Source organism: Oncorhynchus tshawytscha, linkage group LG12, assembly GCF_018296145.1.
Source record: "Oncorhynchus tshawytscha isolate Ot180627B linkage group LG12, Otsh_v2.0, whole genome shotgun sequence".
Lineage (NCBI taxonomy): Eukaryota > Metazoa > Chordata > Actinopteri > Salmoniformes > Salmonidae > Oncorhynchus > Oncorhynchus tshawytscha.
In genome coordinates this window covers 30,114,692-30,139,020 of record NC_056440.1, presented here as the reverse complement: position 1 = coordinate 30,139,020, position 24,329 = coordinate 30,114,692, and the positions used below count along the sequence as shown (strand labels likewise).

At 42.5% G+C, this 24,329-nt stretch overlaps 1 protein-coding gene across 8 annotated transcripts in view; it reads right to left on the bottom strand.

The window, feature by feature from the left end:
• Nucleotides 1-1,427: 1,427 nt before the first annotated feature.
• The window catches only part of sorbs3 (sorbin and SH3 domain containing 3), a 38,080-nt gene continuing 15,178 nt past the window's right edge, over nucleotides 1,428-24,329 (bottom strand). For 5 of the 8 annotated variants that reach the window (XM_024438768.2, XM_024438767.2, XM_024438766.2 and 2 more), the window contains exons 2-20: nucleotides 21,739-21,855; nucleotides 20,408-20,620; nucleotides 19,296-19,374; nucleotides 18,663-18,799; nucleotides 17,874-17,937; nucleotides 13,172-13,207; nucleotides 12,990-13,071; nucleotides 12,411-12,525; nucleotides 9,949-10,089; nucleotides 9,622-9,732; nucleotides 8,823-8,881; nucleotides 6,646-6,734; nucleotides 5,840-5,901; nucleotides 5,473-5,519; nucleotides 5,134-5,248; nucleotides 4,919-5,044; nucleotides 3,896-4,482; nucleotides 3,650-3,756; nucleotides 1,428-3,097 (exon numbers count right to left, since the gene is read on the bottom strand). In XM_024438768.2, coding sequence (XP_024294536.1) covers nucleotides 3,036-3,097; nucleotides 3,650-3,756; nucleotides 3,896-4,482; nucleotides 4,919-5,044; nucleotides 5,134-5,248; nucleotides 5,473-5,519; nucleotides 5,840-5,901; nucleotides 6,646-6,734; nucleotides 8,823-8,881; nucleotides 9,622-9,732; nucleotides 9,949-10,089; nucleotides 12,411-12,525; nucleotides 12,990-13,071; nucleotides 13,172-13,207; nucleotides 17,874-17,937; nucleotides 18,663-18,799; nucleotides 19,296-19,374; nucleotides 20,408-20,620; nucleotides 21,739-21,750 — 2,244 coding nt within the window. In that variant the 5' untranslated portion in view covers nucleotides 21,751-21,855 and the 3' untranslated portion in view covers nucleotides 1,428-3,035. The remainder of the gene's footprint in view (nucleotides 3,098-3,649; nucleotides 3,757-3,895; nucleotides 4,483-4,918; nucleotides 5,045-5,133; nucleotides 5,249-5,472; nucleotides 5,520-5,839; nucleotides 5,902-6,645; nucleotides 6,735-8,822; nucleotides 8,882-9,621; nucleotides 9,733-9,948; nucleotides 10,090-12,410; nucleotides 12,526-12,989; nucleotides 13,072-13,171; nucleotides 13,208-17,873; nucleotides 17,938-18,662; nucleotides 18,800-19,295; nucleotides 19,375-20,407; nucleotides 20,621-21,738; nucleotides 21,856-24,329) is intronic. The other 3 variants (XR_002955429.1, XM_024438763.1, XM_024438764.1) reach the window with 3 other exon arrangements.

Genomic DNA, 24,329 nt, shown 5'->3' with positions numbered 1-24,329 from the left:
AATGCCACATTAATAATGTTTACATATCTTGCATTACTCATCTCATATGTATGCACTGTATTCTATACTATCTATTGCATCTTAGCCTATGCCACTCTGACATTGCTCATCCACATATTTATATATTCTTATTCCATTCCTTACTTAGATTTGTGTGTATTACATATTTGTTGTGGAATTTTTAGATATTACTTGTTAGATATTGCTGCACTGCATTTCACTACACTCACAATAACATCTGCTAACCATGTGTATGTGATCAATAACACATATTCAAAACAACACTGTAGGCTACTTGAAACAACACTATGACTCAAGAAGATCTAAATGCATATCCCCATGAAACTGAGACTCTGTGTTTTAAAGTAGAAAGTCCCGCACATGCGCAGAAGCTTCGGGACCTTAAACTGTCTGGAAGAAGGGTTCAGAAAAGTCATATCCGCAGACACTGCCAATTCATTTTGGCAGGGAAATTATCTCTAGCAATTTGCTGTAGGACTAACGAGCTAGGCGACAGGGGATATGGCTGAGACATGAATATGTTGCCAAAACGCAGTCTGCTCAGACATGAGTCCCTGTCCAAGCATTTGCTTTTCTTAACGGCCATTTGCAATTGCAAAATCAATGCAACATGAAATCAACTACATACACATTAACGGAAATAAACGCTGCAAAAAAAGAGAATGTCCAACTGTATTTAGCAACATGAGATAGCAGTCTCGTTCCTTCACTCAGCCATTGCTGATGGATGCCGGATCTAATAACACCTGGATAGGCATTTTACGTATCAGCTAAGCACGTGATGGTCGTGTTTCTCTCATCAGACATTGCTGACCCATGCCAGATCTTACAACGCCTTGATAGGAATTTTAGATATCAGTTCATCACATCGTATGTTATAACAATCTGGTGCCCGACAGCACTGTCGATGACGTAGCACCCATTGGTTGATGCACGCAACTCCTGAGCAGGGAACACGACCACTTTGTAAGAAGAGGAAATGGAGTGCTAGCTATAGTCACGTGTGCTGATGGTTGTCTCGGTGCTCATGATAACACTTTGGAATAAAATAGTCCTCCTAGAACAGGCCTACACATTTGTGGGAAATCTGTCTTTTCAGAGAGCAGAAACAGACTGTAAAATCATATTTATGAAGGAAATATAGGTAGGCTAAAGGTAGGCCTAGGTCAGGGCTCTCCAACCCTGTTCCTGTAGAGCTACTGTTCTATTGGTTTTCACTCCAACCCTAATCTAGCGCAGCTGAATCTAATAATTAGCTGGTTGATAAAACGAATCAGGTTACTTACAACTGGGGTTGGAGTGAACAGCTTCAAGAGTGTAGCTCTCCAGGAACAGGGTCCGGGAGCACTGGCCAAGCTACTTCAAATGTCAAACCGCTCGGGAATCAATTCGAGTCACACATCAAAACCGTTTTATCACTTTATATGGTTTATTTGAATTACGTAATGTATGTGTATCATAGATATTGAAGAACATTGGTTGGTATTAAATGAAATATATTACGTTTAATCTGACATGGTTAAAACCCTGTACAATCATATGTTGTGGCTAGAAAAGGTATGTTGCATTTTGACAATACCGTTAATGAACAAAGCAGATAAACATTTCATTTGGCAACATCATGATAGGGGTTTGGGGTTTAGTTGCTTCGTATTGACTTAAACTTATATTTGCCATTGGTTACACTTGTATGCAGACCTCCAATTCGCTGTTTTAATGTATGTCAAAGCAAATTGGTTCATTTTTTTTAAGCGACAGATTAATAGAAACAGTAGTAAACAAACACAGTTTGCAGTAGAATTGAGCTAACAAATCAAATGTACAGTAGCCTAAGGAATCAATCTCCTGGTCCATTTGACTGTTCACGCCTTTCTTTCTGAAATGTTTGAACACCATTGTGGGTTTTGATGTTGTAGTTGACAAGCAGGATTCGTTTCAGAAAAGATCTGTGCTCCAAAGTGAAGCAATGGCATCTCTTTGCTATCCCTTAGGTCATGGCCTAAACATGTCAGTAGTTCCACTGAATTGATACAATTGGTGTAGCTCCACTTCTGCTCTGTCAAGACATTCTGTATTGCATTCACTTGGGGGTTAACGTCAACATTCCTCTTCTCCACCATCACATTCAACTTCCACTAACACTCAACACCTCTGTTCCCAACAGAAATACAAGCTGCACAAATGGCTGGCTGAATCATTACATGTGAGATTAATTAAAGATGTAAGTAGCGAACAATAACACACTGAAGGACATGAAGACGTTGCCTTGATTGTATTAGTACTCTATGCAGCAGAGCAAACAATCTTGAACAAATGGAGAGTCAGCAGAACTATTTTGTAACCAAGCAACAAATATTTTATGCCATTGTTTCGAATAATAAAGTAAGTGATCCATTCATGTACATTGGACGGTCATATCATTGCTGTAGCCTCGGACACACCCAGGACGCATTTATTGATCTGAAATCAAAGTGTAGGAAGACATTTAAAAGGCAACATTCATTCTGTCTACGTTATAGAGACCATAACATTCTCAGGCATTTGTGTCAGTGATGGCACTTGGGTGACAAAGTGCAGCAGGTGCATGCTAAGCCGAACACTCCATAGAAGTAGCTGAACTGTACTGAAGGAATGTCATTTGAGTTTTAGTCAATGAGGACAAAGTTATTTCTTTATACTGTACCTGGAACAGTATCATCAGCATTCATTATATCCATTCAAGCAGTGTCTGTGAAAATCACTCCAAGACTATTCCGTGATGGACCACATGCTGGGGGTGAGGTGTCAAACCACACAGTGTTCCTACCTCCAGACTAGCTGCACACTGGTCAACAGCGGTGGTCACTGGCTGATGTGAACATGCAGACCTGACTAAACCAGGTTGGTGACAGTGGGTGTTGGGGTAAGGGGTTGGTCATATGTCTGCTGGAATGATCGGATGTGCTGGTTGATCTAATAGTCATGTGTCCACTACAGTCCATGTGGTTGTGGAGTGGACAGGTAGAGTGAATCAGTTACACTGGTGTGACATAGTTCCCTGGGAAAGTCCCAAAGGCATGTGTCCTTTCTGACGTACCTAAGGAAAGAGCAGAGCACATTGTAAACCAAAAGACTGTTCTCTCCTACTTTACATCATACAGCCAACCATACAACCCTGGTCCGTTCATCTGACTACATAAGTAATACTTGTAATATCATTTGCTGCCCGATAGGGGGCACACTTGTATTTAATTTGACTTAAGTGGCAATCCGCTGCCGAAACAATAACAAAGTGTCCTCCCCAGCACATTCCTCTAAAAAGCTGAGGGGCGGGGCTGTAGAAATGTAAGCACTCTAAAATTCAGTCAGAGCTATGGATGCAAGGACAGACCATCCATGAAATAAACATAGTTTTAACCATGTTGAGGCTATATAGTGTTTGTTTACATGTTAGTTTGTTTACAAACATTTGTGTGAAACAAGCTTATATTTTGGGTGCTGATGGGTATGATAGCTGAACAAAGCTCATGAGGCATTTAGAAGTTACATTCTTCAAGAATCAATGGGTACATATCATGAATATATAAAGTCCAAAAATAGATGTAGCTACTGCAGATTGCCCCTTTCAAGTCTTGTGTAAATGTCTTACCTACAAACCAGCCATCATCACACTTCTCCATCACTTGTACGATGTCCCCCTCTCTCAGTTCCAGCTCATCTCTGTTCTGTGGGTTGTAGTTGTAAACTGCTTTGTATCTGAGTGAGAGCACAGACCAGGGTGTGGGATTTGATTTTTGGCATGGTGAGTAGACTGTGGCAGTGATAAATGAGATAAACAGTACCTCAATTACATTACATAAAATCACATTTTCATTGGCAAAAATATTTGACTCACGGTTGGCGTTGCACTACTGTTGAGCCAGCATTGTTGGTCGTTTTTGTTTTGGGGATGTTGTTCGGGGCTGCTCCTCCCCTGTGGGCAGATGGGGACATCTGATTGGATGGTGAATCAGCTCTGCCAATGGAGTTGTGCAAAGCCGGTTGTGCTCCTCCCCAGTGGTTGCTCTGGGGGGTGGGGGAGGCAGGCCCAGAAGCGGGGTGTGGCCAGTGATTGGGTGCTTCTTTAGATAGTGAGGGCTGGAGGGATGAACGTGAATGGGAAGCTACTGTCCCATGGGATATGGGTGAGGACGGCTTCAGGGGGGAAAATCCTGGTTCAGGGCTGCGGGAGGAGGGGGTCAGACTCCGAGGCGAGCGGGTCAAAGGAGAGCAGGGTGAGTGTAGAGGACGCCCTGGACTCATTGGCTCTGTGGATGTGGGTGACATGGGGCAAACTGGGTAGTCGTCAGAGGATGATTTGGTGCGGGGCAACTTGTTAACCTGGACATAGTTGGTGGGGAAGATGCCACTCCTGGTAGTCCCTGGTACCCGGCCCTCCAACCACCTGTCATCCACACGCCTGGTTACACTGATCACCTCGCCCTGAGATAGAGGAGCAGGGACATCATGGTTCATGACAAAAGTTCCATAACTCTCACGTAATACATTCAAACCTCACTGACAATTACCTATCTATGTAATTCTGAATACAGCTGTGTATCAACCATAACACCAGGACATGCCAGGTTAATGGTTGAGCCCTCATAAAACAGTTAATCAATTACACGTTAAAAAGGCTGTGGGTAGAAATGACAGTCTAAACCTCTCTGTGGAACATCTGGGCAGGATGGACCTGCAACTGAAGCTGCTCCTGTGTTGCAGTACTGTGCTGTGGAGGGAGGGTGTTATTGTCCTGTCCCTGTGTATTTACTTGCAGCCTTTTTATGAACATGTCCTGCATCGATTCCAGGCTGGCTTTCTTCAGGATTTAATACAGGTATTAGGGTGTTAAAGATAGAATACATAGTAGGATGCTCACTTTACGGAAGGACAGCTCAACAGGCAGGTCTGCATTGAAGGTGAACAGAGCCACTGCCTGTCCGTAATCCAGCACCTGGATGGTGGGAGACTTGATGGGTGTGGGCTTCTCTGTAGGAGGGACAATCTGGGTGGCGGAAATGAGTGAGGTTCAGAATGACATGTGGAGTGCATCACATAAATCGACACTCAGAGGTTAGTTGGATGCACACCCACCTCCACATAGGTTGTGGGGAAGATACCGGCTCTCCCATGATGCTCTCCTTCAAACCAGTTGGCGTCCACCTGCCTGAGGATGTAAACAATGTCTCCCTTCTGTAGAGACAGTTCCCTAGGAAGAGGAGGATAAAAGTCACTGTGGCTCGAGGGACATGCATTAGATTAATTGAAGAGCTCAGCTTTACTAACTCGATAAAATCGGTTTGGTCAAATTAGGTTTGACTGGCCTAAATGTGATATAATTTCATTGAGTGTGTTTCTTTTCACTGACAATACAGTTAAACGGACATGTGAAAGGGAATGGTTTGCAGCCGATCAGCAGGAATTATAACTCACTTGGGGGACTGAGCCTGGAAATTGAACTTGGCTCTTGCTGCTTTCATCTGCACAAACAAACACAAAAAAAGTTTATTGGCGAGATGTGAAAGTCTGCTTCTCACAAGGGCACAGGCCTGTTCCATCTTGCAGTTGTTGATAGTTATAGCAAGATCCTAATCAGGGCAGCTAAAAGAAAACAAAACCATATGTTCATATATACAGATTATTTTCAGACCACAATACATAAAGCACCAAAACCTTCCGATGAACCTCACTCCTCAAAGAGCATAGATACAATTTCAAAATGTTTTCACATTGTGTACAGAATACACAGGTATGTATAATAATTGCATATCCCAACACCAAGAAGGATAAAGACATCTACCTGCTTCTCCTGTCTTTTGGGTGGGAACTCCATGACTTCAGGTGCAGGGGAGAGGCGTTCTACTGTAGAACAGCATGGAGACATGGAGAGCAACAGATGAGAGTGAGGAAACAAGACACGGGTCAAAAGAGTGGAGCAGAATCACAAGGTTCATCAGGAAATTGTATAGCCTCCCAATCCAGCTTTTGATGCTTTAAGAGTAATTATATCAAGTCGGTGGGAAGATGTGTAAACATTGAATGAACCCTCTCCAGTTCAATGTATGTTCTTCTAAAGAAGCCAAACCTTTGGGCTGGTTCTCAGACTAATCTCCAAGAAAAACAGTTGGATAAAGCTGATCTATAATCAAGGTTTCCGGCCAGCAGTCCCTATTTTCTGTGCTACCTCCCCACCCATACACTACAGCTCTTTCCATGCTAAAAGTAAGAAACTTCTCCTCTCACTAATCCAGATCAGTTTTATATCAAATTCATTCAGACAGATCAGGAAAGTCTGCAGGAAATGACAAGGAATCACAGACTTCAACAGTAGTCCCATATTGAATTACTGTATTCCGTTAGTAGAGGCTGTTTTTCCATGGAAGTATCACAGATTAGATTTTAAACATTAGTCACTATTAAAATGAATCTATTCCAACTACAGCATTCAAGTACACAGCAGTATTATACATAACCTACTGTTACTAGTCTTTACTGGGCCATTTTACGGAGACTGCATGTTGAGTGGCCTAGCCTTAGCACCACTCTTTCTGAATAAAGGTTTTCATGTATGGATTGGATCCAGGATCAACTCCTACATAGCCTTACCATGTGTGGGACTAGGGTCTGCCCTCTGAGAAACAGCTGTTGTGGGGACAATGGGAGGATGGAGAGGTTGCTTTGCTCCAGTCAAAGAGCTGGAAAAAATGACAGGAAAAGAGAACAGGTTTACTATATGACTGTATGCTCCCACAAACTCCAGTCAATTAGATGTTTCCCAACATTAACAGCCCACATGGTGGAGCACCACACTGTATAAGGACAGGGTACTGTGTGCAGTAGTATATACATTTGTCATGCAGATTTGGCCTCTGGCCACAGCTGCTGGTTTGCATATAAAGATCAAACAAAGTTGAAACAGATGACAAAATTGAGAGAGAGGAGACAGGAGAGAGAGGAAATTACTCTGGGGACCTTCTGCCTTTGGAGAACTTATAGTCATCATCATAGTCGCTGACTTTATTACCGTGTGTAAATGACAGGGAAACATCATGCAGGGTTCTCCAATAAATGTGAAGTTATAAGACATAGCAGCATGAGCAAATCAGTATCATTATTAAACAAACATGTATCTGAGAAAGTGCATTAAATCAGTAAACAGCTGTCCACTGTCTGAACCAGATAAACACAGTCACAGAAAGGCATCACACCTGCCTATTGATCCAGTCAGAGTCTGGCAGCTGGCTGTGTCTGCCTGCAGCCAAACAGGAGGCCTGGACAACAGGAAGCCGTAAAAACCTGCCATATTCTTACTGTTGTATGTTTCCATTTTACATCTCCTTAGCAACCTGCTCAGTAACCGGACTCTGAGGTCTCGAGGTAGGAAGAAGGTCGCTTGGCCAAAACACATGAGCTCAGTTTAGCAAACAACAACTAGGAGAGATCTGTCCAAAAATGTATTACACAGTAGGCAATAAATTAACTGAACTTCAATTTGTTAAAAAGGTATGTAGCTCAACTATTAAGTATTCTATAAGAGTGTCTACTAGGCAGCAAGACTAACTTTACTTTGCTAAGTTCTCATTTCTAACTGATAGGGAACCAACGACTGTAAAGACTGTAACTTATTGTAAGAGTAGTGTGATGGACAAGTGCATGTATCCATAGTGGATGAAGAAATGTGTAACTGGATTAAGAACGTGGGAGTTGGGCTCAGAGGAGGTCTGGTATGTGGCCCCCAGCCAGACTGGGGCTCAACCATTAACCTGGCATGTCCTGGTGTTACCTCCCTCTGCAGTTCACACTGGCTTCATGCTGCACACTAACCGCACAATCTGGGATCATTTTGGAGAATATCTTTAGAAAGTCACAAGCTTTTGAATTGCATTGTCTTAAAAAAAAAAACGGCATTGTTACTGTCGGGCGGTTATTTCACATGCCTGCAAAAATGCATTGACTGCAATAATTTGAATCATGGCTTAGACTTGTTTCATCTCTCTGCACTGGTCATCAAGCCGCAGTCTAGCTAGACTCTTCAATGACCAACCTGCCAGAGCACAGACACATGCCTGGGGAAGTGGGTCCCACCCGTTAGTATCAAGACAACAGCAATCCAAATGATTGTAAACAGACTTGTAGATGCTTAGTCACTGAAGAGGCATCAGTCATCCAACTGTAATGCGCAAGCAATAGTCTCAATACCATTGACATACATCAATCTTGTAGAAACAACATGTGGATTTTCTACTCATACCCAAGTGGTATATTGAGTCAGAAATGATGCACACAGGTCAATAGTGCATCTGTAGCCTCTGTGGGACAATAAAGTTGTAAAAAAAAACTTTATGGTCTAAAAACAAAGCACAATTCATGTCAGTGAGACCAACTGCCAGATTTGATCTTTGTCCAAAACAAAATATTCTCTGGATAAGGAAGCTTAAGAAAGGCCCCAATGATTTGAAAAAAGGCTAAAAGATTTGCTGAGTAAATCCCCTGTCATGAACAGATTTGTCAGAGCAAATTAAATAATGGCGCGTGAATCAGTTGATGTTGACATGGTTTTGGGGACGCAACTATAGTAGCAGGATACAACAATGAACAGTATAATAACTGTTTCCTGTATCGACAACAATTCCTGTACATATTTCTCAACATCAGAAAAGTGATGCAGCTACACCCAATGACCTACCCTGTACAACTTGAGACATAGTTTTACTGAAGGGATAAAACCATTGTATGTACAATCACACCAACAGACAAAGCAACAACGCTGTCCCATTACTCACCTGTTGTCCTGTGTTGTCCCTGTCCCTGCAGAAGTTCCTGGATCAGCATTCCTGGCACCCTGGAAGCAGAGATCACATTGAAGGCTGTTCTCTTTTGGAGGAAATCTCACAGCTACTCAGACAGAGCAGAGGTGGTGACCACTCCCAAATGAGCCAGAGGGAGAGAGAACTCCCCTGGGTCCTACACTCCATTGAATACAATGACAAGGTTGGTAACAGTATCTTTCTGTGGCATCTTTGATTGAGGACTGGCAGTATACAACCACATACAGCTGATTAGATGAGGTGCAAATTAAGGTTGTGAAGAGAATCAGCATCAACTTTTGAAGAGTGAAATGAAATCCTTCAATTCAGCATTAAAAGCATACAAGGCATACAGTGTTGCAAACAGTTAAGTTCTTCATTGAATTGAACCTCTTTTTCTACAGAAAGCGCGAGGGAAAAATATAACAAATGCGTGTTGGATTTGCAGTCTGATTTAGATTTGTGGGGGGTTTAGATTTGTAGGCGTGTGATTTGAGGCAGACACATCCAAGTGCAAGGCAGGCAGGTCCTGGGGGTAGCAGGGTCACAGGGCAGTGTCGGGGTTGGCATGCAGGCCTGTCTGTCTTTCAAACAGTCCTCACAGGAGGGGGAGATGGGGAGATAACAGGGAGGTATGGTATTGACATTATCGATGCAAGCAACCTGACCTCCTCTCAGTGTATTTCTAGAGGAGTGTGATAGTGAGGAGAGGGTTACAGGCAGGGTAGCAGGGAGGAGGGTTGCTTCAGCAGAGTCACAAGGGGGGCCTCAGTACCTCACCCCGGCCTCGCCGCGTCTGCTTCTTCTGGGAAAGCCTCCTCTCCAGGCCCTGGATGTCCGAGTCCAGCTCAGCCTCAAAACAGCTCAGCTCAGAGAGCAGAGACTCCTGGTCAACGCAGCATGGTGGTTGGAAGGAATGAATCAATCAAATATCCAACTAAATACAGTAACTCATGGTGGCCCCATACTTTCATGCTCCTGGCATGATTCAATCTGTCCATGCTAACTTTTCCTTTTTCTTTGCTAGCTCATTAAAACAATCACTGCAATTGGCCATCATGGTGGAGGTTATGACAACTATCATATCACTGTGAGCACTCACCTCGAAAGCAGATGGCTTAGACGGCTTCTCTATGGGGGACCAGGGTTTCTCTGTGGGTCTGTGCTGGGCCAGCTGTATCGGAGGCTGCTGGGCCAGCTGTATGGGAGGCTGCTGGGGCTTCTGGGCTGGCTGACTCTGAGGCTGGGAAACACAAACATATAGACTCTGAGCACACAGTCAGACAGGGAGACCTGAGAGTTGGTCATATACAGTGGGGCAAAAAAGTATTTAGTCAGCCACCAATTGTTCAAGTTCTCCCACTTAAAAAACCCTGCAGTTTGATTTACAGTAAAGCATGATCATAGTTTGGGATACATACAAAACCTGTGTTTTTTATGTAATCCAGCCAAACACAGAAGTGCGTTCCTGTAGACTACTTTATAGTCAGTCAATCTGATTCACTTCATTAACTCTACATCCACATAAATAATTCAACAGTCAGATGAAACCGAACTCATTCCCTCATTAAAGGCTCAATGCAGACATTTTTATATCAATATCAAATCATTTTGGGGTAACAATTAAAGGTCCATGTCACCAGCAGGCCAAAACTCCAATGGAAAGAGGCTGAAATTTCAGGTGGTCTTTTCAAACAGCTCTTACACTAAAAAGACATTATCATTATTTTCACAATTTCACAGTATTATTCCAACCTTAAAGTGTGGAAATATATATAAAACACAGGAAAATCACATTCTTGACTGCACTGGGTTTTTAAATACATTACCATACTAGTTTTCCAATAAAATTGACAAAAAGCTATTTCTCAAGCAATAATTTTGCTAGGACTGTCTGGGAGTGGGGAAGGAAAACTAAAAACTACCTGTTATTGGCAGGTTTGGAACTGTCTTTGTTATTGGTTTATTTACCAATTTACCACATTGTGAAGTCACCAGGCAAGCAGAAACTCCAGCCCAAACCTGCTGATTAGAAGGTCCTGTGTAGATTGTATTTTCAACCAGCAACTATCAGGAAATAACAGAGATCACATTTTTTCCCCAAAACATTCAGTGTCATCAGCCAATGCAAAACACAGGCAAACTGTATTTTGACTGCACTGGGCCTTTAAGAAGACATATGTTCCAGTACCTTTTACACTAGAAAGAATTGCTACACTACTTTAAAAGGGTATAAAGAAGAAACCTTCAACTCCCACCCCCTTTTTCATGTTCCTTGAAATACCTTGGCAGACTGAGTTCCTGTGAAAGCCAAAGTATTCTCTCAGTCAGTAGTCATCACTACAATCACAGGCAATGATATCACTACTCAGGAGTTCAGCACTTGATTTGGTCTGTCCTCTGTAATTGTGTGATTCTCTGTACACAGGCTGGCCTGAACTGAGGAGAGGAGTTGCTGGAGGTAGAGGCTGTACCTAACCACAGATCTAGGATCATATTACAATACCTCCAATCCTTAACCATTAGGGGTATTAAACACATCTGACCCTGTATCAGTTGGTGAGGGACAACTTCTACCTATTCTAGAGCAAGCCTGGTGATGACCTTCAGAGTAAATTAAATACGCCTCCATACTGTGAAACATTACGCACCACAAGAGGTTAATTAACAGGCATAATCAGTATCACAAGACGCCTGGGCCCTGTATTTGTTTTCTTCCTGCTGTGAGACGCCAGGCTCAATTTGCACCAGATCTGGGGCTTGGCGACAAGAGCCATTCAAAACGTCAGCCCAGAGACAAACACACTCCTCTCTAAAACACTCAGAGTATTTTAACAGACAGATATACAGTATTCAAAGGGCCTCACGCACGCACACACACACACACACACACACACACACACACACACACACACACACACACACACACACACACACTCATGGGTAGTTCCGAGTCACTTACTCATTTTAGTGAGGGCAGAAAAGTTAGATACATTTCCAAGGGAACACATGCATCAGAGACAGCAATACATACACTGTTGACCATCCAGTAGTTTATGGCAGTTCATGGTTAACAAACACTGTCTTCATGTTCTTTTGTTTGTTCTACAAATTATGATCTCGAAATTAAGAAGAAAGCCGGAACACAGCTGGTGTGGGTTTGCCATTGTAGCAATGATCGCATTAACAACTTCCTGATTACCTGGCGTGAGATGCTTTTAGCTGAGAAGCATTCCAGGGTATTGACACAAACTAATCCTAATAAGAAAGGGATAGGGTGTTTGCCACCATGAGCAGCTATTGTAGGCAGCCCACTCCACACTAACAAATACAGTACAAAGAAAAACTCTCAAAAATAGTTCTGAAGCTAAGCCACAATTCCTTTGAAAACTGAAATGGTGGTATAGTGGTATATTGAAAAACATGTTGCTTTAAAATCAGGAATTATTTGCCACAGTGCAACCTTTAAATACAAACAATATGTTCAATCCAAGTACCACCTATATTAAAATGTGTGGTATTGCTACATGTTAAGCACCCTGGTAAAGGAGGGTAAGGCCTAACCTGGCCGTGGACCTCTGAGGTGGTGCTCTGTCCAGGCTCAAAGTCAAATATGCTCCTGGGTTGTGGTGGCTCCCCCCATCGGTCTGAAAGCTTATCTTCAACCCCCAGCTCACTCCTGAAACACAATCCCCAACAACACACATGCACGCACGCACACGTGCGTGCACACACACACACACACACACACACACACACACACACACACACACACACACACACACACACACAACACAACTTAATCATGGTTTCATTGTCAATGCCTGTAGGAACAGATCCAAACGTGTCTACCTGGCACTTGTTTTTGTCTCTCCCCACACTCCTTGTCTTGGGTTGGGGTTTGGAATTCACACTTATACCATTCACCCAATTACCAGGTTGACTGAAGTAGCACGAACTGGGTGTTTCACAATGACTGACCACATGCTTCTGATATGCTGTGAACTTGGTCATGGTTATACAGTAACAGAAACAAATACATTCTAACATTCTCAACATGAGCTCTACTGTTGGTTTAAATGAGGAGGTTGAACGTGGAATCTCCCAGTCCTATTCAGTCCCATCAGTCTCTCCCAGTCTCACCAGTCAGGGAGGGCTCCGTAATTGTCCATATGGATCTGAGTCTGCTGCCCACCGGCTGAGTCAGCAGCAAGGGCCCGGCTCCCTGAGGATCAGTAAAAATTAGTGTTAGCAAAGACTGGCCATCTGACAGAGTAGATAAGTTACACCCCAGAACATGGCTATGTTATTTCCACTTTACTCACGTTCAGCAGACCATCGCTCAGAGTCCTCGTCAGTTTCTAACAAATGGGTAAAGATAGCAGAGTTAGAGGGATTTAGAGAACATTAATCATAAATAGTACACTCACCCCAACTAAGGGGCCTAGCCTGAACCATGAAAAACAGCCCCAGACCATTATTCCTCCTCCACCAAACTTTACAGTTGGCACTATGCATTCGGGCCGTTCTCCTGACATCCGTCAAACCCAGATTTGTCCGTCGGACTGCCAGATGGTGAAGCGTGATTCATCACTCCAGAGAACACGTTTCCACTGCTCCAGAGTCCAATGTTGACTTTACACAGCTCTAGCCGATGCTTGGCATTACGCATGGTGATCTTAGGCTTGTGTGCGGCTGCTCGGCCATGGAAACCCATTTCATGAAGCTCCCGACGATCAGCTCATGTGCTGACATTTGAGGTAGCATGAGTGAGTGTTGCAACTCTGTTGCAAACAATTTTATGCGCTACACGCTTCAGCACTCAGCGGTCCCAATCTGTGAGCTTGTGTGGCCTACCATTTCACGGCTGAGCTGTTGTTGCGCCTAGATGTTTCCATTTCACAATAACAGCATGTACATTTGACCGGGGTAGCTCTAGCAGGGCAGAAATTTGACGAACTGACTTGTTGGAAAGGTGGCATCATATGACAGTGCCACAATGAAAGTCACTGAGCTCTTCAGTAAGGCCGTTCTACTGCCAATGTTTGTCTATGGCGATTGCATGGCTGTGTGCTGGAATTGCCAAATCCACAAATGTTAAGGCATGTTCATGTACTTTTGTATATATAGTGTATATTCTATTCAGTAGGGCCCTGATTCCGAATTCCGTCTCAAGTTAAGCTCACGTAAATGTAACGTTATTCCCTTTTTATGCACTTTTCTCTATATATGAGTATTCTGACCTTGAATTTAAGAATGAGAATAGCGTGCTATTCTCCTGCTTTTAGTTTGGGGTGGAGATCAAATAAATGAAGGAGTGGCAGAGGTGTGTCTACAGAGACGCCGTATTCTGACCTTGACTTAATTCCCTCATATTTCCACCACCTTTACACGTGAGAAAACCACGAATAAGGTCAAGCAATCTGCCAGACCCAGGTTGAAAAAGCATCTACTTTATTTTTTCTGTTAGAAATAACAGCATTCTCCATGCACTGTAATTTACAACTTGATAAGAGCTATTGACAAGAGCTATGTAAATGAGTAATCCGATTGGATAAGGGAGTTGTAAATATAAATGACACTTGTTTTAGATCTATTTTACCTTATAATTGATGGAGACAAATGTGAAACCAGTCATATGAAAGCAAACTGAAGCATATCAACATATCAGCTTTCCCACAGTAAAGCTGATGAAATACTGTGCCATTATGCTGAATTGAAATGATACAGTCTTTTAATTTGCAAGGATGGGCACTTTCAAATCTCTTAGTTATAGACTACCCCGACTTTCTCTGTTTCCTGTTTCTATCATGTTAAATATTAGCCACTATCGGTACCGACCCTCAGTAGGCATAATAACAACATATATTCAACTGCCAATTTATCATTCCATTTAATTACATTGTTTTTGTTAACTTCTAACTAATATATATGCTAATTGAATTGTTATGGAGTGGAGTGCAGATCAAGCTGTAACAGTTTGAACCTGACGCATGGTGCAGTACTTGGCTGTGTGATCACACAGTTCCACGGTTAGTGCAGGCAATAGATGAGGGTATAGCCTACTATTGTACACTATTCTACCTATTATAATGCTATGTACACTAATCTGCCCAGCTGCCCACTGCACTGAGGCTAGGTAACACGGTCACCACTGATAAATCCATGATAATCGGAAATTTCAATAAGCATTTCTCAACGGCTGGCCATGCCTTCCTCCTGGCTACTCCAACCCAGGCCAACAGCTCCCCCCCAAGTTAATAAACAGATCACTGACCCACCGTACCTTCTCCGCTGTGCAATCCGGTTTCCGAGCTGGTCAGCCACCCTCAAGGTACTGAACAATATCATAACCGCCATCGATAAAAGACAGTACTGTGCAGCCGTCTTCATCAACCTGGCCAAGGCTTTCGACTCAGTCAATCACCGTATTCTTATCGGCAGACTCAATAGCCTTGGTTTTTCTAATGACTGCCTCGCCTGGTTCACCAACTACTTTGCAGGCAGAGTTCAGTGTGTCAAATCGGAGGGCATGTTGTCCTCTGGCAGTCTCTATGGGGGTACCACAGGGTTCAATTCTCGGGCCAACTCTTTTCTCTGTATATATCAATGATGTCGCTCTTGCTGTGGGCAATTCCCTGATCCACCTCTACACAGACGACACCATTCTGTATACTTCTGGCCCTTCCTTGGACACTGTGCTAACTAACCTCCAAACGAGCTTCAATGCCATACAACACTCCTTCCGTGGCCTCCAACTGCTCTTAAACACTAGTAAAACCAAATGCATGCTTTTCAACCGTTCTTTGCCCACACCTGCCCACCCGACTAGCATCACCACCCTGGATGGTTCCGACCTAGAATATGTGGACAACTATAAATACCTAGGTGTCTGGTTAGACTGTAAACTCTCCTTCCAGACTCATATTAAACATCTCCAATCTAAAATCAAATCTAGAATCGGCTTTCTATTTCGCAACAAAGCCTCCTTCACTCACGCCACCAAACTCACCAAACTATCCTACCGATCCTCGACTTCGGCGATGTCATCTACAAAATAGCTTCCAATACTCTACTCAGCAAACTGGATGCAGTCTATCACAGTGCCATCCGTTTTGTCAACAAATCACCTTATACCACCTACCACTGAAACCTGTATGCTCTAGTCGGCTGGCCCTCGCTACATATTTGTCGCCAGACCCACTGGCTCCAGGTCATCTATAAGTCTATGCTAGGTAAAGCTCTGCCTTATCTCAGTTCACTGGTCACGATAACAAACACCCACCTGTAGCACACGTTCCAGCAGGTATATCTCACTGACCATCCCCAAAGCCAACACCTCATTTGGCCGCCTTTCCTTCCAGTTCTCTGCTGCCAGTGAATGGAGCGAATTGCAAAAATCGCTGAAGTTGGAGACTTTTATTTCCCTCGCCAACTTTAAACTTCAGCTATCTGAGCAGCTAACCGATCGCTTAGTCCACTTAGTCCATCTGTAAATAGCCCACCCAATCTACCTACTTAACCCCATACTGTTTTTATGTACTTTTCTGCTCTTTTGCACACCAGTTTCTCTACTTGCACATCATCATCTGCTCATTTATCACTCCAGTGTTAATCTGCTAAATTGTAATTATTCACTCCTATGGCCTATTTTTTGCCTACCTCCTCATGCCTTCTGCACACACTGTATATAGACTTTCTTTTTTTTTCTACTGTGTCATTGACTTGTTTATTGTGTTATTGGCTTGTTTATTGTTTATTCCATGTGAAACTCTGTGTTGTTGTCTGTGTCACACTGCTTTGCTTTATCTGGGCCAGGTCACAGTTGTAAATGAGAACTTGTTCTCAACTAGTCTACCTGGTTAAATAAAGGTGAAATAAATCAAAAATAAAATAAAAATCTTCTAACATTACCATGGGTCAAAGAATGGAATATGGCAATTTTCAGAAGGAATCAAACCACTGTATATTTGATTCATCAATATATTTTGTGTGTAAAGGCTCTTCAAACCATTTTTAAAAAATTATTCCGTACTTTCCTAACCCCAAAATTTGCCTATATAATCTACAAGATCAGATATTTTTTTATCTAACAGTTGGTGTTGAAACGGAGACGAATATGCATATATTTGGATTTCTTTCATTGACCCCCATTTTCTGAACCCGTTCTCTCGATGTATTCTAGTCTGTTGACAAAATTCTAATTAAATGTACACAGTATTTAAAGGGATGGCTTAAAATGCACTGAAAACCCAATTGAATGAAAACTCAATGAGAAAATCTGTTGGCCAGCTAGTGGGAGGAGTATCACCGGTTCAATTACATTTATTCAGCGGAGCAAGGTAACCACACCTGCAAAGCCTGTTACGCTCCTTCATAAGGTAAGTCTGAATATCAACTATTGAGAAGGGCTGAAAGGCGTGCCTACGAAAGGCGTAATTTCCTAAGTCAGAATCGGGCCCTAGTGACATTCCAATGCAATTCTGATATGTGACTAATGCAAATATTTTCTGTACACTGCCAAAGGAATCCATCACCTGCACATTAATCAGGTTGGTGCCTATGGCACAATGAACCAGCGCAGTAGACACTGCTCTCAGGAGGGATCAGTGGCTGTGAAACCTGTAGTGGGTTAAAAGCCAACTGCCTGGAGAGTGGTGACACCTGAGAATCAGTTTTAAACTCCATCCTGGCCATTCCTGTCCTGTCACTCTGAGGACCTGAGTGCTGCCTGTCAATACCACCAAGCAGACACATAACCAGAAATAGACTACTGATATACAACTGGATATAAGAACTGGTATGAAAGAATACATTTAGGATGGTGCTAGATATGTGGAGATACTGTAGATAAGTTGGAATGATTGGGTATAGATATCAAAACACCTTGAGAGTTCTCCTGTCCCTGCAATAATCTGCCTTCTGGATCAGCTCTCTGGAGGCTGACATTGATAGAAAGGAATTCTCTGTCTGGGCTGGTGTGAGTGAGTGTGTGTGAGAGAAGGTGAGAGGGAGGAGAAGTCATACCTTCTGGCTTCTTGTGGATCTGCCTGAACATGCTTCTGTACCAGTCTTTGGGCTTGTTCACGCTCTGGTGTGAGAAAAGAAGGAAACATGACAAAAACACCTTGTTAGACATATGAGAAAAAGCTCTCAGAAGTTTCAGAGTACATGAATGAGGACATTTTGGCTCCAGGTAAATGACAACTACAGATGTTGGATTTTAATTTGACCACTCTTTTGTTGCTGAGAATTTTGTTGTACCGCAGGAAATGCAGATGAGCTTCATGTGTTACATAAATTCAATAATCATTTATTTTTTAAATGTATTTTTGGATGTATCCTTAATTTAACTAGTCAAGTCAGTTAAGAACACATTCTTATTTACAATGACGGCCTACCCTGGCAAAACTCGGACAACACTGGGCCAATTGTGAGCCGCCCTATGGGAATGTGATACCCTACGGCCGAATGTGATACAGCCTGGATTATATTAACAGTATTGCACTTTTCATGTAGCCTCATTTTGGACAGCTAATAGCCTAACCATCGATCAAGCACCATTATAGACTAAACGTTTAAATCCTGTTTCTGCAGGATTATTTTGCTGCGACAACACTGGTCAAATTAAGATCCTACACCTGTTTGAGTGTACCAAGGAGTTTTTATTATCTGCGTGACCAGATTAAGAAAAAGTCTGGGCCCTAGGGTGATATATGGTTATAATATAATATAAATATAACAATAATATATGCTACGTAGCAGATGCTTTTATGTATAGTTATGCAAGCTGCTATCTGTCTGTGTTCATCTTACTGATCTTGAGGCGATGGGCATCCCTGTTTCATCCACTGGGCCGATCCCAGAGAACTTGATGAGGCGCTCCTCCCTTGTAGTAACCCTGCGTGGCAGAGTGGAAGAGCCCCTGGTCTGGACTCCATTAGAAAGACCCCCTGTTACAGAAAGACAGGACAGACCTGTTATCAAAAACAATTCTAACTGTCCTCATTTTTCTATTACATTTCAGCTGAGTAGCAGTATGAAGCCTTCTCCACCACCATTGCCACTGGGTGGCCACAGAGTGCCACTGTGAAATGGAGTTTGTTTTCATTTACGAAGCAATTGTGTGGTTAATACCCTGCATCGTATAATACATTTTAGAGTGATAATAATATGATTGTGAAGGCTTCATTAAAGCTGATGATAAAAAAGACATTATATATACATTAAGCCTTGACATTTGAAACACAGAGTTCTGAGAATCTTTTAGCAGAAGATTGCAGACTGCGACCGCAGCACATATCATTCATGTCTCCATTGAGAGTATTCCAGAGTGTTCTGTCTTCTCTCCCACCAAATATCCCATAATACTTTGCACATTCATGACTTCAACATAAAACTCAAACTGTAATGCTCTATATGATAATTTCAAGAAAACTATAATCCTACCATTTGATTGAGCAGGGCCATAGTATGATCCAAAACGAAGAGGGTCGGTAAGAGGGTCACTCCCATTGACCTCTGAAACCTAAGATGGAAAATAAATTAGTCTGATATGAATATTAACGGTTGGAGAGCATGTGATTGTATATATGAATTGTGTGTAAATAGTATTTTTGTTGTCTCTTGGTGTCTTTACTATATATAACTCTTTATTTATTTTTAAAAAAGTAATATCTTATGTTGTTCTTGTCTATTACTGTTCTGTACTTCGTCGTGTACTTGTGCGTTCTATGTGAACCCCAGGAAAAGTAGCTGCTGCATGTGCAGGAGCTAATGGGGATCTTAATAAACTAAACTAAACTGTGGAAATAGTCTGTAGTGCAGGACACATTATCATATATTGGATTAACCAACACAAATTCAGGTCCTCTATCAATATCCAGTATATTCCAATCCAGAGGCATAACACTGAACCTGTGATACTAGACAATTCCACAGAAAGGAGCCGTTGTCTCTCAATATAACGTGTGATCTACACAGAGTGTACAAAGCATTAGGAACCCTGCTCTTTCCATGACATAGACTGACCAGGTGAATCCAGGTGAAAGCTATGATCCTTATTGATGTCACTTGTTAAATCCAATTCAATCAGTGTATTAAAAGGGGAGGAAGACATGTTAAAGGATTTTTAGGCCTTGAGACATGGATTGTGTATGTGTGCCATTCAGAGGGTGAATGGGCAAGACAAAATATTTAAGCGCTGTTGGGCTTTCAGACTCAACAGTTTCCTGTGTGTATCAAGAATGGTCCACCACCCAAAGGTCACCCAAAGGTCTTAATTTGATCACCCTGTTTCAGGAGAACTTTCCTGCAATGCAGGACATTTAAAACCTTTAGTGTATTTGAGGTTGAACAAGGCCTCTGAAGTTTGCAATTTCCACTTAGAAATGTCAGACTTGATTTTCCCTTAAGAAAAATGTATCAACCCCTACATAAATGTACATTAATTATAATTCATATAATAATTCACATTTCCTATTGCTGCAGGATTATTTTCCTGCTGTAGCAAATTGGCCCGAATTAAGATTCTACATCTGTACAATAACCATGTGTATCACCTTAACAGTTTTGTTTGCCTTAATGAGCTCCACGGGTGGCAGTCTTGTGGAATGGAAGGGGCTGAGAAGGGGGGTGGGGAGCCCCGGGGAGATGACCACCACCTCCTGGGTCAGGTCTGGAGGGGACAGGTGATGCTGCTGGCTGGAGGGAGGGCCATCGTCAGAGAAGACGATACGAGAGCCGTTCAGATGGTCCAGGATGTCCACACGTTGCTACAGGAGAGAGGCAGTTGAACACTACATCTAAACACAGCCATGTCATTTTGTTAATGCTCTCTCTCTCTCTCTCTCTCTCTCTCTCTCTCTCTCTCTCTCTCTCTCTCTCTCTCTCTCTCTCTCTCTCTCTCTCTCTCTCTCTCTCTCTCTCTCTCTCTCTCTCTCTCTCTCTTGCGCTCTCTCTCTCTCTGAGGGAGGTTGGGTGGGCTTGTTAACAACATTGTTTTTATGTGGACATTAATTGACCCTAACAGTGGGGCTCCTGGTGAAAAGGCCTCTCATTTATTTAAAGCAGAGCAGCAGAAGGATGTGCTGTTCCACCCACTTCATCATCTCCCTTGCAGAGGCTGTAGAAAGGGCCCATTCAGGACCTAGATCAGGGGGCTGAAACAGGAGAGGCCCATTATAAGCCCATTAACCATCCATTCAGCTGGGCCTTGTGTTCTCCAACTAGGGGGAGTGGCTCAGGCCGAGGGGGTCGAAAAGGGGTCGCTGATGTTGACCGCAGTGAAAGTGCACCAGCATTAGTGATTCTCCCAAAGCCCTCCCCTGCTCTCTAAGTTTCTGTGTCAACTGGTCAGCCTCCCTCCTTGCTGCCCAACACTGCCCCTCTTATCCTACTCCTGCGTGTTTGAGTCCACAAGGGGCGTTTCAGCTCTCTCTGTGTGAACTCTGGGGGTCATGGGAAGCTCTTGTGCCTCTCACACAGGATGAAACTGTATCTAGCTATTCCGAGAGATACCATTATAGAGCTAGGACTGGGGCATTTTCATGGAAATTGTAGCCTATAAATACAGTAAATAGCTGTTATTTTCATTCTAACTTATGTGTTGTTGTTTTGCCTTGTTGTATAGCATCTTTAAAAGGCACCTCTCTGTATGCTGTTCATGCCAACTCTGCCAAGGCAGACTTCAAAGATTATTTTCTCTGACACAGCAAATTCGATTTGTTTTTAATATCTCTATCAAATCTTCAATACTTTGGGTCTGCCTGAATATGTTCTTTCATAGAATTCAGTTCTACTAAGAATCTAGCTCTCTTCATGTGGAGTTAGAGAAAGATGTCAGTTTTACTCTCAAATCCTAAATGAAATTTGTGAGCCAAAATGCCTGTACCTGAGACTGCATTTCATTTGTTATGATCCTGGCTGGGGTCTGACACCAAAGTCTTCGTGTTATGAGCCTGGCTGGTCTATGACGCCAAAGTCTTTGTGCAGCCACCAAAGTATTCACCTGTGATAAACAAAACACACATACTGGTTAGATGGTGAGCAAATAATTGATATCAAGTCACTCACATGCAGAGAACACCACGGTAGCATATTCTCTTACACAACACCATAAAAGGAGACAAACAGATTTATGGTCAATTACCTCTTATTCCAGAGACAATTGCATTATGCCTTTTAGTTGGGTCACGTCCAAGTTTTGAAGGCAAATAACCCACACTGGTTGAATCAACGTTGTTGTGAACCAATCTGGAATACACATTGAGTTGACGTCTGTGCCCAGTGGGAAGGGACTGACCAAAGAGCTCAGGAGCTGCCTGCACTGATAAAAGTCACTTACAATGCAACAAACTGTGCTTCTTCAGTTATTGGATCATTTTTTATAAATGCCGAACATCACTCCCAGAGATCTGAACTTTGATGCAATTCCCGGCAGAAGAGCAGGCAGGCATTCAAGACTGAATTGTGTGTTCTCTAAAGACGAGTGAACGCATTCCAGATCAAAATAGCATTACTGTCTAGAAAACGTTGCACGTCTATATTACATGTTAATGTGTAACGTCCTTTGTTGGGTCTCTGTGGGATTGATTGATTCTTCCTATGCCACAGACCATTCTTTTCAATGGAACATTTAACATTTCATCTCTGTGTCATTAGTCTGTCTGCCAAACAACCTTTTCGTCTATAAATCAAAACTAAGTCATGAGTTGAGTTGACTGGGGTTCTATTAACCCACTGTCAAGGCATTCTGAAAGGAGAACGTTTGTTATCCTCCTATCCCTGTTACCACAGCAGAGGCCATTCAAAACATGAGTCACAACTCTCCCTAAACTCTTCCATGACATACAGTGAAAGAGAGCTGTGGAATGGCCACCGTGGCGAGAGTGAGCCATGTCAGGCCGAAGTCAGGTCCTAATCACCAGCACCTTGGAAAATCAGATTAGCTGTTTCTACATCAAAGGCCTTTGGGGACTCAAAGGGAGGTCATTTCCTCTCCTCTACAGTGGCTCCAAAAGCCCATAATAACAGGGTTGGCATGGAAACGCAAGACCTGAAAAGATCTACAACTGCTACCATGGGACTTGAGAATTGATACGTGATTATTAAGACTTTCCATTTGAGATCAACTTTCTCTGACTTGTGCCTTGGCCAGGCGAGGCTGAGAGCTGTCCAAGAGTATTTGGGTTGATGGGTTTTCCATGTGGCCCGCAACTTTACGGACTGTAATCATTATGGTCAGTGCTTAGAGACAGATATATGCACTCTGTCTGTGTACAGTACAACAACAACAAGACAAAATGTAGCAGAGAGATCCAATCAGTGTTTCTGGTTCCGGACAATGATGTCACTCTTTCTGACTCATCACCTCCGAATAAATCAGGTTACGTAAGAGGGAAAATATGGGAAATGGGGGATCATTGTCTACAATAATACCATTACAACTCAGATACAACACAGATGTTAAGACTGCACTAAAAGAAATCATGTTTATGTGAGGGATACTTTAACAGTATATCACACTTGCCAACAGTGTTAATCAGTTAGGCTTTCTGGTTGTTTTCACTGTGGTATTTCAACATAAATACTCTTCATAAACAACATAAATACACTTCCAACGGCCTTTAGGGCAGGCAGCATTATAGATGTTTGACATCATGTTGGTTTCTTTTGATTCTATGGCCATTACAACCCTCAGGTCTGGCTGTATGTGGTGCTCTTTGGGCTGACATTCACTCTGAGATCCCATCTCACTGATGGCTAACTAGACGTGTAATTCATTGGCATTTTGGACAAATAATATTTCCACATAGGAGGACTGTTCAATCCAATACTCCAAAAGGGCAAACAACTGAGCTCCTTTTTGTTCCTAACACTGCTGCCATTCATGTCTCAACGTCAATCACTGCAGCAATAGGGCTGTCTCTTATTTCTTCTCTTCATGTATAAATATTATAAATTGTGTTATTACTGGAGAGACATATCTAATCATGATACATGAAGAGGGGGATCAACATGCATTGACTGTTTTGTTACAGACCTTGTAAGAAAACAGCTGCAGACAAACGTCCTCTCAGTTCACAACAGAACACCATTACAATATCTGCTCTGAGGGTGGGATTCAGTGAAACAGCCACTGTGGCACACCCACCCACACTGCATACTGCATAGACATGCATAACGTATGCACTGCAAAAATGAATGTGTTTATTAGAATAGTATCCTTTAACATTTTCTGATTCACCAAATTACTTCATATGCACTTCCAATTATGGCAGTAACAATATCACTTCCTTACTGCAGGTTTGAAAGAATTCCAGCCTAGGTACTTTTAGTATCTTTGGCATCACAACAAAAACAACTTTAAGATCCAATGCAGTGGTTTTTTATCTCAATATCAAATCATAAGTACCGTATTGTGATTATTTTCAAATTAAAATGGTCAAAAAGAAATACAAATAGCTTCTTAGCTGAGAGCAA